The sequence below is a fragment of the Kogia breviceps genome, chromosome 4, assembly GCF_026419965.1.
Source record: "Kogia breviceps isolate mKogBre1 chromosome 4, mKogBre1 haplotype 1, whole genome shotgun sequence".
Classification (NCBI taxonomy): domain Eukaryota; kingdom Metazoa; phylum Chordata; class Mammalia; order Artiodactyla; family Physeteridae; genus Kogia; species Kogia breviceps.
The window spans coordinates 90,926,230-90,943,201 of record NC_081313.1 but is presented as its reverse complement, the minus strand read 5'-3'; the positions used below and the strand labels follow the sequence as shown (position 1 = coordinate 90,943,201).

At 38.7% G+C, this 16,972-nt stretch overlaps 1 protein-coding gene across 2 annotated transcripts in view; it reads right to left on the bottom strand.

Annotated features, from left to right (window-relative positions):
• CAMK4 (calcium/calmodulin dependent protein kinase IV) overlaps positions 1-16,972 on the bottom strand; it is a 211,176-nt gene that overhangs the window by 71,064 nt on the left and 123,140 nt on the right. For both annotated transcript variants that reach the window (XM_059062179.2, XM_067031433.1), the window contains exons 4-5: positions 3,100-3,162; positions 1,007-1,089 (exon numbers count right to left, since the gene is read on the bottom strand). In XM_059062179.2, the coding sequence (XP_058918162.1) occupies positions 1,007-1,089; positions 3,100-3,162 (146 nt within the window). The remainder of the gene's footprint in view (positions 1-1,006; positions 1,090-3,099; positions 3,163-16,972) is intronic.

Here is a 16,972-nt window from a genome sequence, read left to right as displayed (position 1 = left end):
CCCTTAGGTATCTTTCTCCTCCGGGTCCATTCATTGTAGCAGTTGCTCACTCACTCATTCATGCAGCAAATATTTATTGAGAATTTACTGTGCTCCAGGCACTCATGCTACATTAGCAGTTCATCAACCTCTCTTCTGTCTTCAGTCCACTTTTCTCTTAACCCTTTCTTCAACTAACAAGACCTTTACATCACAGAAACCGTAGTTTCTTACCATTTCTGATATATACCTACTCAATCTCTTTGTCTTCTTCCAATTCCATTCTTGCTTAATTACCCTGCTCAGCACAGCAAAGAGCTCCCAAGAGCCCATCAGAGCAAAGAGGGAATTCTGAGAAGATGAGGAGGGTAGGAAAGCTATGGAAGCTTAAAGTGTGTGTCTCTTGTACAAATAGTGTGCCTGTATTATGCTCTACCAGATTTCCAGAAATACTCCCTGCCATCCTCAAACCTCTGCCTTGAGTGATGAACATATGAACAGACAACTAAAATTGGCTATAATTGGATATAACAGAACATGTTTTCCTCTGCAGCTTGGAACTCTTTACACAGCCTAACAAAGAAAGTAGGCCTAGAGACAATTATTTGGAGAGAACTGATTTTTATGGCTTTTGGATCATAATAAAGAATACTGTTATAATACATGTTTAACTTTCTATAATACTCATTGAACATTTTCTCACAAAATATTCTCATAAATCTTACTATTTAGTTTAGATTTAGTATGACTTTAGAAATTCTGCTTTTTATCTAGAAGTAAATGTTTGCAGAAGTAAATAGTACAATGTTTCTATTTTTGTTCACTAAGCATCCCAAATTTTAGTCTACCCACATCTTATCAAATATCACTTTTTCCATTCTATACTCCCTTTAAGATTTATTTTAGTAGAAGTTATCAACTGGTATAATATGTCATTATGAAAAATTTCAGGAGAAATTTCCTTTTGGTTATTTTTGGTGACTGGAAGCAAAACCTTACTGTGGTTACATTGCCAGGACCTACTCACCTGTCAAACAGCTCTCCTCCTGTGACGAGTTCTAGGACCAGACTGATTTCTATAGGGGTTTCAAATATCTCTTTAAGTTTTATCTGGGAAAAGATATAAAAAAAAAATCACAAATTCTTTATTTTCAACTTTCTAGGAAATAGTTAAAATTATGGCTACAACAGCACTCTCTGTAATAGCAATATGTTGGATCATGGTTAAAAAAACTTCCTTATTCTAGTACCAGGCAGTCATTTGTCACTCTCTGGTTGTTTTTATCAGTTACCTCATTTCTTCAAAGGTCCTTTTGAGTTTTTATATTTTTCATCTTGATAGTTGAAAGATACCTGCCCTAGAAATTCTTCTTAAATTTTGCCAAATCATCCCAATTTCTGCATTTCAACAGAATTTTAAAAACCCAAAAACCAAAAAAAAAAAAAAAAAAAACCAAACAGAAGCAAACAAAACTTCCTAAACCATTTGAAAGCATAATGGTTGGTAGAGATGCAAATGCCTCTTTCTCTTAGAAAGGGACTTGAATTAGGGGTCTGAGACAGAACAGGACCAGGTTAAAGTCTGTCTGTAGGGAAAGGGAATCCCTTAACAGCTAAAAAGTTGCTGGTGGATGAAAGGATACTCAGAAAAGTAACAGTGATAGTGATTTGATTGACCATAACAGGGTTTTCATCACATTCAGATAATCTATCCAATTTTGGATATTTTCCTTCTGAGAATCTAGTGACCAGGACTGATTTATATTTGAGGAAAATTCCATATGGACTTCTCTTTGAAAGAAATAAGATGGATAATGTAAAAGTGGCGATTATATATGGTAAATTTTGTTAATTGCTTACCCAAAGCCCTTCTCTCCCTACTTTACTGCAAACAGAACCCTGATTTGTTTAGGGAAGCAAGGTACCTAGCCTTAAATTATGGATTACGTTTGATCTAAACCACTTATGATAACCCTACTCCCTAATTTTCCAGTCTCCTTGCAGTTGAGGGTGATCTTGTGACCAGATCTTGTGGCCACAAACTGAAGAGAATTCTACAGCAGCTGGAAATTCTGGAAAAAGCCTTTACGCTTCTCATCAGACTCTGCTCGTTAAACCTTTCCACTACTTTCTGTCTTGAATATAGACCTGAAGACTTGTGAACACTGTGGAGCAGCCATTTTAATACCATGAGGGAAAATCATGAAGGTGAAAGCCAGTGCACTGAAGATGGGCGAACCAATGGATGGAAGGTGTCTGGGTCCTGGATGACATCACTGAGGAACTGAACGAGTGTTAACAACTGCCTGCCTTCTGATTTCTTACAACATAAGAAAAATATTTGTTTAGACCACCGTATTCAAGTTTTCTGTTATTTACAGCTGAATGCATTGCTAACTAATATACAAGTTTTAAGCACTTTGCTTTGAGTCAAAGCATTGCAGGTCATCCTCGGGAACACCACAACTTTCTCAGAGAAATGAGTAAAATATTTTAAGTAAGTGACTCAATTTATAGAAACAAGTTATGGCCTGGAAAATGATTTTGTTCTTTTCACTTCACTGGCTCAAGAAAGCTTTTCCCCAGCCCTTCTTTCCCTCAGTGCCTTTGTCTGGACATAGCCTAGAGCAGAGCTTGGGAGGATGTTTTATTTTCCCCATTCAAGTACATTATTTATTTGAATCTTCACATTGTCTCTGAAGCAAATACTCTCTCATAGGAGAGTGAAATGACTATGGAAAGCAACGTATTTTCTTCACAGGCATTTTCAGCAATGGCATATTAGTAAGATAGGCCCACAAAAGGAAAAAAGCCAGTGTCTTATTAGAGTGAAAAAAAACTCTCCAATTTTAGTTATCCTCTTATGCATGAAAACATCAATGGTGTATATATTGCTGATCTGCCCATTTTGAAACTCTTTCAAGGGGTATTATTCTTAAGATTTATTCAGTTAAAAAGAATTGAAAAACGGGATCAGATAAGGACAAGAGCTAGGCGAAGGTGGCTACTTACTGGAGGTAGAAGAATCCCTTTCTCATCGTCAGAATGGACACTAAAGAACAAAAATCTCATCCTGTAACATTGGAGATTATTTGAAATAACAGGCTAAAAACCACTTACAATGTTTGGATGTGAGAGGCGAAGAAGAACTCCTATCTCAGTTCTTACGATTTTTTTGTCCACCTAAAAGGCAAAATGAGAAAAACTGAAAGATACTCCCACCTTAGAAATATCTTCATTGTAGCAGAGAGTCAGAAACAGCAATAACCACCTGGATGAATCAGGTCAATGGCAGAGGTTAATTTCTAAGTGTTGCCTTCCTCCCTTTTTTTGTCCAGCTGCATGTCTTTCCTCTCTGTTTCAGACATAAAGAGAACTAGTTACAAATATGGGTCACAACTTGTCAGACCCCTTGTGTGGCCCCTTTGCTATCAAAAATTATCACTACCGGGGCTTCCCTGGTGGCGCAGTGGTTGAGAGTCCGCTTGCCAATGCAGGGGACACGGGTTCGTGCCCTGGTCCGGGAGGATCCCACATGCCGCGGAGCGGCTGGGCCCGTGAGCCATGGCCGCTGAGCCTGCGCGTCCGGAACCTGTGCTCCGCAACGGGAGAGGCCACAACAGTGAGAGGCCCGCATACTGCACACACACACACACACACACACACACACACACACACACACACACACACAATTATCGCTATCACCACTAAGGCACAACTACATCTCAACCTATTCCTCCTCCTTCTCTTCCTTTCTTTTTTGGATCCTTGACCCAAACCCATTGGAGCTGTCAATCACTTCGTCTGCCTTTTTCCCAAGAAGTGAGCATATAACCCAGCCTAACCAATCAGAGTACTCTCTTCTCTGGCCAAAGTGACCTGAGTCAGGGATATCCACTAGATCCAAGTCATTACAATCTGGGTCCTCCCCCCAAATTTTGCTCAAATAATCAAGAAAGAGGTATTTTCTTTTCCTCTGAAATTGTGAGAGCAAGAGTATAGAGTCTGCCACTACCAGGGACCATTTTTGATACCATATGGAGAACACTTCACTGAAAATGGAGCCATCACAGAAAAAAACATTGCTAGAGATGAAGAATGAGTACTGCTGACCATGTAATCCACTGGATTCAGTTATGCATAAGCTAGTTTGCCCTTTGAGCTGTCTTATTATGTGAGCTACTGAATCTCCTTTTCTACTTAAGTTATCCGGAGTTGCTGATGCTATCAGTGATGTAAGCTGAAGGAAAATAAAGGGGTCTAAGGAAATGATGACTGAATATGAAAGATTGGAGTAGAGATTTGGATAAAGCAGTTCCTCAGATCTATGTGTTTTCTGGGACGGAAGAGGATCTACAACATTCATCATATTCTGCAAATGTCTGAGGCAGAGGAAAGCCTAAAAATCTGATCTATTTAAAAAAGAGAAAATGTGTTCCATGGAACTGGGGAGTCAAGGATCTATAGTACATAGTAAGGGTCTAATATAGTTTTTAATGTGCTCAGCCTCATGTTAAACAATGTTGAGCATATGAAAAAACAAACAAAATATCATCTTTTTCAGAGGAAGATTAAAATCTAATTTTGGGCTTAAGACTCCTCTAGCAGATGCCATAAGAAGATACAAGAACATAAGTTGTAAACAAGTTTTGTTTTAAAAATTCCATTGTTTAGTGGAAGATCATTTTTCTGTGAGTCAAAATACAGCTATCATTCAAACAGTGGGCTAACTCTAAAAGACTTTGAAATTATTAGCCATTCAAAGTCATGCTATTGGACTTCCCTGGTGGTGCAGTGGTTAAGAATCCACCTGCCAATGCAGGGGACACGGGTTCGATCCCTGGTCCAGTAAGATCCCACAAGTCGAGGAGCAACTAAGCCCAGGTGCCACAACTACTGAGCCCGCATGCCACAACTACTGAAGCCTGCGTGCCAAGAGCCTGTGCTCTGCAACAATAGAAGCCACTGCAATGAGAAGCCCGTGCACTGCAAAGAAGAGTAGCCCCTGCTCGCCACAACTAGAGAAAGCCTGTGTGCAGCAATGAAGACCTAACGCAGCCATAAATAAATAAATTTATTAAAAAAACAAAAAAGTCACACTATTGTTAATATAAAATGAAGAAAGACTTGTTAAAGTGCGCACAGGTGATGCTAGTGTGATATGTGCGCTGCTGATGGCCACTTAGTGATATCAGACAGCCCAACACATGGGATATTGACAGCATGGTCTGTGGGTAATGTAGTATTAGAGGAAAACACTATAAAAGTTCTTTTATCTGGTTAAAAAATCACATATTTCATGAAAATTTGAAATTGAGCAAGAGTCATTCTACTTGTATCAAAAGGGAGAGCTCTGAGAAAGAGGGACATTGCTAAAACAGGCAGATGACACTGACAGATCTCTTCCAAAGAGTTCCTGCCTCACACCCCATTTCAGTTCTGTAGATGCTGTTGAGGAAAATTTGGATATAGATGATAACTTTAAAAATTAAAAATTTTTTTCTAGCTTTGCTGAGGTATAATTGGTATACAAAAAACCACACGTAATTAATGTACACAATGTGGTGAGTTTGGACACATGTATAGATTCATGTTACCATCACCACAATCAAGGTAATAAACATATCCATCACCTCCAAAAGTTTCCTGTGTCTCTTTGTTGTGTGTGTGTGTATGTGGGGTGTGTGTGTGTGTGTGGGGGTAAGCACACTTAATGTGAAATCTACTCTCAAGAAGTTTTTAAGTGAACAATACCTTATTATTAACTCTAGGCATTATGTTGTACAGTAGATCTCTGGAACTTACTCATTCTGTATAACTGTAACGTGATACCCATTGAACATCAACTCTCCATCTCCTCCTCCACCTATCCCTTAGGAAGCACAATCCTACTCTCTACTTGTATGAGTCTGACTATTTTAGATGCCTCATATAAGAGGAATCATTCAGTGAATACAGATTTTTTTAAACGTTTTTATTGGAGTATAATTGCTTTACAATGGTGTGTTAGTTTCTGCTTTATAACAAAGTGAATCAGCTATACATATACATATATCCCCATATCTCTTCCCTCTTGCATCTCCCTCCCTCCCACCCTCCCTGTCCCACCCCTGTAGGTGGTCACAAAGCACCGAGCTGATCTCCCTGTGTTATGCGGCTGCTTCCCACTAGCTATCTATTTTATATTTGGTAGTGTATATATGTCCATGCTACTCTCTCACTTTGACACAGCTTATCCTTCCCCCTCTCCATATCCTCAAGTCCATTCTCTAGTCAAGTCCATTCTCTAGTAGGTCTGTGTCTTTATTCCCGTCTTGCCCCTAGGTTCTTCATGACCTTTTTTTTTTTTTTTTTTTTAAGATTCCATATATATGTGTTACCATACTGTATGTGTTTTTCTCTTTCTGGCTTACTTCACTCTGTATGACAGACTCTAGGTCCATCCACCTCACTACAAATAACTCAATTTCATTTCTTTTTATGGCTGAGTAATATTCCATTGTATATATGTGCCACATCTTCTTTATCCATTCATCTGTCGATGGACACTTAGGTTGCTTCTCCATCCTGGCTAGTATAAACAGAGCTGCAATGAACATTGTGGTACATGACTCTTTTTGAATTATGGTTTTCTCAGGGTATATGCCCAGCAGTGAGATTGCTGGGTCATATTGTAGTTCTATTTTTAGTTTTTTAAGGAACCTCCATGCTGTTCTATGTAGTGGCTGCACCAATTCACATTCCTACCAACAGTGCAAGGGGGTTCCCTTTTCTCCACACCCTCTCCAGCATTTATTGTTTGTAGATTTTTTGATGATGGCCAATCTGACTGGTGTGAGATGATATCTCAATGTAGTTTTGATTTGTATTTCTCTAATGATAAATGATGTTGAGCATTCTTTCATGTGTTTGTTGGTTCTCTGTATATCTTCTTTGGAGAAATGTCTATTTAGGTCTTCTGCCCATTTTTGGATTGGGTTGTTTGTTTTTTGATAGTGAACTGCATGAGCTGCTTGTATATTTTGGAGATTAATCCTTTGTCAGTTGCTTCATTTGAAAATATTTTCTCCCATTCTGAGGGTTGTCTTTTCATCTTGTTTATGGTTTCCTTTGCTGTGCAAAAGCTTTTAAGTTTCATTAGGTCCCATTCATTTATTTTTGTTTTTATTTCCATTTCTCTAGGAGGTGGGTCAAAAAGGATCTTGCTGTGATTTATGTCATAGAGTGTTCTGCCTATGTTTTCCTCTAAGAATTTGATTGTGTCTGGCCTTACATTTAGGTCTTTAATCCATTCTGAGTTTATTTTTGTGTATGGTGTTAGGGAGTGTTACATGTAGCTGTCCAGTTTTCCCAGTACCACTTACTGAAGAGGCTGTCTTTCCTCCATTGTATATTCTTTCCTCCTTTGTCAAAGATAAGGTGACCATATGTGCATGGGTTTATCTCTAGGCTTTCTATCCTGTTCTACTGATCTATATTTCTGTTTTTGTGCCAGTACCATACTGTCTTGATTGCTGTAGCTTTGTAGTATAGTCTGAAGTCAGGGAGTCTGATTCCTCCAGCTCCGTTTTTCTTTCTCAAGATTGCTTTGGCTATTCGGGGTCTTTTGTGTTTCCATACAAATTAGTGAATACAGATTATTTTTTATCACAATCTTCTCTTCCACAGGACAATAAGAATTTACTCACTAATACAAAATAAATATATTTTCATTACTGCATGATGCTTAAAAAAATTTTAAGGACATGGGTGTCTCTAAATTAAGATTTATTAATATTCAAACCTATTTTTCTCACTACAAATTTAGCGTTTATGTAATATAAGGTTTTCCCCCTTGTTTTTGTATGTTTTTGATCCATATAAGTGTCAGAGAGATCCTTTAATTTTTTCATATGACATAGTAAACAAAAACTTTTTAATACAAATATGAATTTTAAGCAAATTTATTTTTTATCATGTTATGTCACACATTAAATATTGGGATGCCTTCAAAAATTAGTTCTTTGAAAGTTACCTAAACTCTGGAAATATTCATAACATACTAGATTATTTGGACTAGTAATCTTCTAATGTAGTTATTTATTTTTAATTCAGAATTAATTTTTCTTTAAAGGTAATTTTGAAAAGGGTAATTATTTTCCCACTATACTCCAGATCAGTGGTTCTCAAAGTGTGATCAGAGGACCCTATCAGGTCCCTAAGACTCACTCATGGTAGGTATGAAGTTCTCCCTTTTTCAACTGCACATCTGGGTAAGGCTAGATTTTTTCCTATACTTGAAACAAAGCAATATATTGAATGTAAAAGCAGATGAGAATCCAACTGTCTTCTATTAAGCCAGATAATAAAGAGATTTACAAAATGATGCCACTCTTCTAAGTATTTTTTTATTTTGGAAAATATAGTTACTTTTCACTAAAAATGTTATTTATGTTAAAACATACTGGGTTTATTACTGTTATAGTTTTAATTAATTTAAAAATACTTAAAAATTCTTTAATCTCTATTACAGCGGTCCCCAACCTTTTAGGCACCAGGGACTGGAATCGTGGAAGCAAATTTTTCCACGGATGTCGGAGTGGGGAAGTGGCAGATGGTTCAGGCGGTAATGTGAGTGATGGGGCGCGGCATGTGAAACTTGGCTCGCTCACCCGCCACTCACCTCCTGCTGTGTGGCCCCATTCCTAACAGGCTGCAGACAGGTACTGGTCTGCAGCCGTGGGGTTGGGGGCCCCTGCTCTATTATATCGAGATTCTTTCATCTCTAATATAGTAAATGTGTATAGCTATTTGGGATTCTCAGTAAAGTTGGAGAATAAAAAGGGCTCCTGAAGCCCAAAAGTTTCGGAACCACTACTCCAGAAAACTTAACATTATACATTTGAAAACAGAAAATAGAAAGAAAAGAACAAAACTGTAGTAATAATTTAAATGAAAGAAAAATGTGAATGCAGTCTCCTTCCTGCTCTGAATGCTGGAGCCCAGGTTGAATGCAGGTCATGACTTAAGTGGAGCCTGAGAAGAATTGAAGAAGGAAGTTAGAGAAAAATGGGGTATTAAAAACCATCAGTCCACAGAGAGTAAACTGAGTGAGAAAATCTGGGCTAGAAGCCAAAGTAATGACAACCAAGGAAACCAGCCAGCAGGGGGTAAAGTTGAGACAGAGAAGTGGACAAAAAGCAGGCAGATAAATGACTGAGAAGCCAAGGACAAGACAAGGCTGAGGTCAGAAAATCCTTCCCAGAGAGATTAGCTGAGAATTATTTGTCATCTTTTTGAAACAGTCTAGAGGTACCTAGGCAGCCGGACTTTGGGAGTGGTTCCTCCAAAGGTGTCATGTCTTGGAGGTCACACTGGTGTGCATCTTGACAGCCATTTCATCTGATATCTTCTCAATATTCCTCTAGTTCCAGGAGCTACTGTTTCCTTCCTACTTCTGACTTCCCCTTCCAAATACCTGGGTAGGTCAGGATAGGGTCTGAGCACTGGCACTGCCATTCAGAATAAGTGTTGTTTTCCTAGAAAATAACTGTTAAGCAAGCCACAAAAGTCAATGGGCAGCTACCTGAACAGTCATTATTGGCCCTTGAAATTAGCTTCAAGAGCTACTATAATTAGCATCTTCAGAAGCACGAACAGATGGCTTTAACAAATCAACGTTACAACAATACTGAAATCCATAAAACACACCTTCGCTATGTACAAAATAACTTGAAGAATGGTAGTTTTTAATTACTAACAATTTTCAATTATAAAAATACACATTACTAACATTCTAACTTAGAAAACTAATGTAAGGTGAACATTAACATTCAGGTATTTTGTTTGGAATGTGCAAACCCAATGCAGTGAGAATGAGGAAAAAGGGGAGTGCAGCAAGCTAAGAGGTGACACAGTGCAGTAAGCCCACTGGCTACACTGAGCTGTAAAGACACAGCAGATCACATGGGTAGTTGTATCCAACTGGCACACAGTTCTTCCCCAGAGGAGATAAACAAGGTCACCATGCCTTGAAGAAGTTCATGGGAAGGCAGAAAGAGAGGGAATTTACCTGCCCAGGAACCTCCTCCTGTTTCCCACTGGTGAGTTTTGGCCCTGTGGTATTAACTTTTCCATACCTCTGGGTTGCATATGTAGTCTTTTTGGCAGTCACTTGTAATGCCATATCCCTCCTCATCAGATATCATATCTCATTCAAATCCAGAAGTGGCGGAAGAGCCAGAAACTTAAGGTGTGTGTCTGGGTTGGCTAGTTGTATGAATTTGCCAGCAGGAAATCCAGCCCTCCCTGGTCTGGAAGACAGGCAGGTGGAAGGAATCTAAGGAAGGCCTATAAGAGTTTTCTCCAATCACGGTTCACTCTTGAGTTTTTATCTGTCACAGGAAAACCAGATTGACAGCAGTGGGACCACAGTTCTACTGTATTTTACTACCCATCAGAAAGGGCTTTGTCTCCCACTTACATTCTTTGTGCCATTGTTTTAGTTGCCAATATGAAATGGATAAGCATAAAATGGCTTGGACACATGGGCTTTTTCTGTAAAGCGTTATTTTAGCTCCCCTATTTGAAATGCCCTAAATATTCAAAGAAATACATCTTCATCCTCATAAAATCATTTAAGAAAAAAACTAAATAATTTAATAAGAGTGATTATACAGATTTGTACAGTTTTAAACCTCCACGGAAATCAAGATTCCTTAATATTGAAAGAAATCCCAACTTTGCTGTCTGACTCCACGAGGGGAGAAAGAGAAATGGATAAGAGGTATAATTCTAGAGTAACATCAGAGAAAAAAGCTCACCACTGGAATAAAGTTGATCAAATGTGGGCCCTTCACTGAGATACACGCAAATATACTCCTGTACTGGGGCTGGAAAGGATGAGGGAAGAAAAGCAGGAAGAATTGAAAAATATGTGAAGAAGAAAGTAATGAGGAATTAAGGGGGAAGAAAAAGGAAAACCAGTTTCTGCATGTGAGAATGATGGATAGAGACAGAGGTGGTGAATGAATTGGAGAAAAGGAGAGGGACTATAGCACCAGATTTCTGGTGGTCTTGATCCTCCTGGCTATCTCAGATGTGGTCTAGATCTGGACTCTGAAACTTCAAATACTCTTGGCAAGTTGGGGTGACCTAAATGAGTAGAGACTACTGCTGCAGTTCTTCTAGGATTCAGACAAGTAAAGCAGCATTTCCACATAAATGCTCAGCTTCATCTCATTTTCTTTGCAGGGGGACTCCCTGGTGGTCTAGTGGTTAAGACTCCACGCTTCTACTACACGGGGCACGGGTTCGATCCCTGGTTGGGGAAGCTCTGCGTCCCTTGAAGTGCAGCGAAAAAAAAAAAAAAAGAATTCATTTTCTTTGCAGAGATTGAGACCATAAGTCTTATTTTGTCTCTCTGCTATTTCTCTGGCTTCTTAGGCTCATTTTTGGTTTTAACAATGACCAGAGAACATGATGTGAAGTACAGAACTGTGCTCCTCAAATCCTTTGTGGAAAGAGGCAAAATGTAAATTATTAATGGGTAAATAAGCAGACAAATATCTTAAAATTTTCACAATTCTTTTCTGCATAGCTTCTGCTTAATTTAGCATCCTGTTTTCTGACATATCAACAAGTACATGCTGGCACTAACATGCTTGGTGAAAAGACTTGACAACTGGAGCTTTGTTAAATTCAAGAATGACAGTTTTAGACTACAAGGATTTGAAAGCTAGGAACTGCTATTTGAACATGCAAAAATCAAATGTGGGACACTGAGAAAAGTACTGAGGTTTTCCTACCAGAGGCTAATATATCCAACAACTACAGAATTTTAGCCAAGTCTGATTATTTCTTTATCTTCTTGACCTAACAGAAACCTGTGCATCTCATGACTACCCTACTTTCTTTAGGGTCTTCCCAAGTGGTGACTTGTTTTCATGCCAGTAGGAAAGGTACCACAGGGCCTGGAAGGAGGACAGGGTGTCCTTTTTGTTACTCATTGCTATGTCCAAACCATTTCTCCTCCCTTATGCCTCCAAAAAAGAGGCCAGTTTAGCCAGAGGAAAGTGACAGAGGAGGAAAACAGTAGATGATGACAGAGTCTCCTAATGATCAGAAGCCAGGATGAACATGGTAAGGACTTGATATTTTTGTATGGGAGAGGTCAGACACATTTGGAAGATTTTGAGAGAGGAATGACATGACCTCAGTTAATTTTTAAAGGGATACTCTCACTCTTGGGAATTCCCTGGTGGTCCAATGGTTAGGACTCTGAGCTCTCACTGCTGAGGGCCAGGATTCAATCCCTGGTTGGGGAACTAAGATCCCAAAGGCCAAGTGGTGCAACCAAAAAAAAAAAAAAAAAAAAAAAAAGGATACTCTGACTCTTGTACTGATGAGGATGTGAGGATGATTGGAAGAGATAAATCAGAGAGACTGAATAAGAAGTTATGGCAGTTATCCAGGTAAGAGTTGATGGTAACTTAGACCCAGGTGCTAGTGATGAAGGAGGTGAGTGAGAAGTAGATGAACATTTTTTTAAGGAAGAACAAACAGTATTTGAAGATGGACTGGTTATGGGGTATAAGAGAAAGAGAAATGCAAAGGTTGACTGCTTGTTTTTCCACCTGAGAAATGGGTAAAATAATATTGCCATTTACTGGGACGGTGAATAAACAGGTTTAGAAAGATGCTAATAATATCGTGTCCCTGTTCATTGTACTGAACTCACCTACCATTCATCCCCTTTTACTACAGCTCACTGATCATCGAATTGATCTTTCCAGAAGCCAAGATCATTTCCACTTCTGAGCCTTTCCAATTTGTACTTGATAGTCTTTTGTCTTGAATGTTCTTCTCCCAGATATTTCCGTGTGACTTTGGACTCAATGGAGAGGAGAACGGTAGGGGCAGCTACACAGAGGAGGTTACGTTTCAGAGGTGGAGGCAGTGATGAGCAATAGACATGGTGGGGTGGGACCGACAGAAAAAGTAAACTGTAGAGAAACCAGTATTCTACTTTACATTTAACAAGACTAGTATAATGCCAGTCTGGTTCTGACCACTATGAGAAGACAGACTAATAAGCATTACACTCAGATAAGCTTGGCTTTGAAAATTGTGAAACAGTATTCTTTGGTGGTTCTGTAATAGCCACTTCCTACTCTCTGCAGACTCTAAAACATTTGGGAGGCAAAAAGGAGAAAAGTAGAGCTTTCCAATGGAGGAGGATCCCAAGGATTGGAATCGAATTTAAGAAGACAAAAATGGCTCTCAGAAGCTCAACCCAGAAAGAAGAACACTTGTCTTTTTTTTTTTTTTTTTTTTGTACGCGGACCTCTCACTGCTGTGGCCTCTCCCGTTGCGGAGCACAGGCTCCGGACGCGCAGGCCCAGCGGCCATGGCTCACAGGCCCAGCCACTCCGCGGCACGTGGGATCTTCCCGGACCGGGACACGAACCCGTGTCCCCTGCATCGGCAGGCGGACTCTCAACCACTGCGCCACCAGGGAAGCCCCCACTTGTCTTTCAGAACCTGAAACCTCTGTAAATCAGGTAGGTTCAGAAGACAGCAGCTCTTCCAAAGGATGTAACCTCTCCTCCTTCATTCTTAGAGGCTAAAGCATAAGACTTCCTGCTCGCAGATGCTAGAAATTCTTTCACGGGGAACAGTCTTTTACTTTACAGTGAATAAAGGAGGCTTAAAATATTCCTGGGAGAGATAACAAGCTGAACAAAGTTTATACAAAAGATCTGGCTGCTGCCAGACTTTCTCTAGAAACAGGTTTGGCTTAACAGAGGGAGAGAAAAAAGGGAAGAAAACATGATATATAAAGTAGAAAGGACATTATATTTTATACTCCTCTCTCTTCTTTCATCTCTGTATCTCTCCCTGGCATTAAGAATATATGGGGGTAACCCTCATTTAATACCTCTTATCTTTAAAAAGATCTCACCCTCAGTCCCTCACCCCTCTTCCTGCTTCCAAAGCACAGCTCTGCTCCCCTTAGCAGAAAACCTCTCCAGAGCTCCCTCTGCGTTTTCTCCACTTCCTCCTCCCTTTCCCCCTATATTTGTCAGTGAAATTCAATCTGGCATCATCCCAAGAACTCCCCCAAAACTGCTTTTATAGAAGAAATCAGTGATCTCCTTGGAGGAGACTAACTACTTTTCTGATCTATCTTACTCTGTCAGCAGCATTCGATATATTTGATCACTCTCTTCTTCACGTGAAATTGATTATACCATGTCACCATTTTGGTCTGACTTACTTTAAAGGCTGCAGAAGTATTTTAATACTTCCTAACTAGTCTCCCTGCTTTGGTTCTTAGTCTTTGAAATCACTCCCTCTGCATACAGCAGACAGAGTGATGTCTTTAAAATGTAAATCAGATTCTGTCACTCTCCAACTTAAATGTTGGCATCCCATTGTTCTAAGAGTAAATGCAAACTCTTTACCAAGGCCTTAAAACTCAGGATGGGTTGGCCTCACCCTTTTGAGCTAATGTCATTTTTCTCTATATATACAGGCCACTCAACTCCCAAACCAGGCTCCAAGGCCTTCACACCTGCCATGCCCTCTTCCACTAGACCTTCTCACTTCACTCAGAAAACAAATGAGAGGCCTTCCCAGGTCACTGAATCAAAGGTAGCTACACACACATACACATATATGCATACCATAATCATCACTCTAATCCCTTTATAAAATTTACACAAATCTATGTTACCATTTAGTTACAAATTCATTATTTGTTTCTTCCACCAGAACATAAGCTCTATGATAGCAAGGGCTTGTCCATTTTTTACACATTAGTACTGCCAGCATTATTTACCAACACCTGGTATATAAATTTATTGAATAAATAAATGAGGATGGTACTAGTGTTTGAACACAAAAGGTTGGGGGCTCAAAGGAAAAAAATCCCTGGTTTAACAGCTCTGGTTAGATGAGATTAGATTTGGTTAGTCACTTCTCCTGCCATTCAAATCCGTATGACATTTTTGTCATGTTATCAACACCAATGGAGTGAAGAATGCTTGTCTCACAGTCAGAGTTAAGTACCCAGATCTTCTAGAGCCTACACAAATAATAGCTTGTGATTTCTAAATTGTGAGCCACAAAGGGTCACTATATCACTTATTCAAGATTGCACTCTCCCATGGGTAAGTGGGGAATGTTCCAAGAAATATAATTAACAAAAGCTCTGGTGAAGTTACTGACTTTCTAAATCCACTGCAGCAGGTACTGATATTCCTTACAGGATATAAAGCTTTTACAGCTTCTTCTTCAACCAGCACACCTTGCCTTTAATTTGTGTGATACATGCTGTGTATCAAACATAACCACAGAAGAGATTAAATGAGAATGAAATGATGAAAATTAGAAAAGAGAAGAGTGAGAACTGGAGTATACTATGCATTCCCAAAGAAGGAGAAGTGAGATCCTTGGTAAGCAGAGAATTCTAGGGATGCAACTGTGAATTTTCTGCTTTGTCTTTGTGCCAGTCAAGGGACGGTTCAAAAGAAAAGCATCGCTGGATTCCTAGTCACATATTCCCCAATTTGGTGACTTCAATAACCACATGGTCAAATCCATGCAAAAAAGAAATTGATATTAGGTGCTTACACAAAATGAATATAATGTTAGCCTCCCAAATTTTCTTTTATGTTCATGTTGCTAGGGCTGGAAGAAAATAAACACATATTATAAATTTTTATAAAGGTATCAGCCACTTTTAAAAAAAAATGTAAAATATAAAAAATAAGAGTGAGTACCATATCTACCATTGTAACATTATCATTATCATTTTGGTTTATTTCCTTTCAGTTTTTAAAACTGTGCATATTTCCATATATATTTCAAATATGGAAATACAATTTTGTTTCTTACAGTGTTCACTGAAAATACCATAAAGTTTTATGAATACCCAATGTTCATAAGCAGAATGTAAAAAAGAGCTTCCTAATGGCCATCCTATGGTTAGACACTTACAATTGCCTACATTTTGTTACTAATATAAATCATTCTGTAATGAACATCCTTGGTTGTACTTTTAAAAAAAATGCAATTTGAATTCTGGCCCTACCATTTAGAGCCCTTCATAAAGTCTCTTATCCTATGTGAGGATTATTTCAATTTCTTCACGGATAAGATGGGGATAATAATTGCTACCCTACCATGTTATTGTTGTAAGGACTAAATGAGAATATATACGGAATCTCCTGGCCCATGGTAGATGTTCAGTGCCTTTCCTGAAAGAATTTGTAAAAGTAAGGTAAACATTTCCTAGTCTTCTATTTCCAATTTTCTAAGTCTTCACATAAAAATAAATCCAACTAAAACAAAGTGTAGAAATACAAGTATTTATGAGAGTATTCCAGCCCTAGAAAGGAAAAATGCCTAATAAACATGAAAATATAGCTTTATTTATCCTTTTTTCCCTAAAAGTGCAGAAGACAACTTCATTAAAATCTTAAACTATGTCCAATATAATCTTCTTGCTGAATGGTAATCAAAGAGGGGGATTGGTGCCTATTTGCATTCAAATTTAAACACCTTCCTTCACCTTTTTTTGAAGACTGGGATGAGAGCTGTACTACTGTTGTTAAGCTCCATGGAAGTTTTAAGGCTATTTCTTATGTTTATTAATTACTGTTGACCATCAGGGTCACACCTGGGTTACTACAGACCTGAGTATCAGCCAGGTCCTATAGACATTCAGGTTCTAATAGAACTGAAACAAATTCATCATTTCTTTTTCGTTCTTTTTAGTCGTTTTCACATGGTCAAGGCAGTACTTTTCAAAATATTTTAAAAATTACCAAGAAGGCATGAAAACAGCAAAATTTAGTTCTCATTTTATATTGCTTTCAGCTGGACAGCAATGACTCAGTTGCAGAATTCCCAAACCATTTGAAGTGAGGGGCATATATTTTCAGAGGCCCTGAGATCTCCCTTTGATCCTAAAACTAAGTGATCATCTATGAGATACTAAACTGAGAAT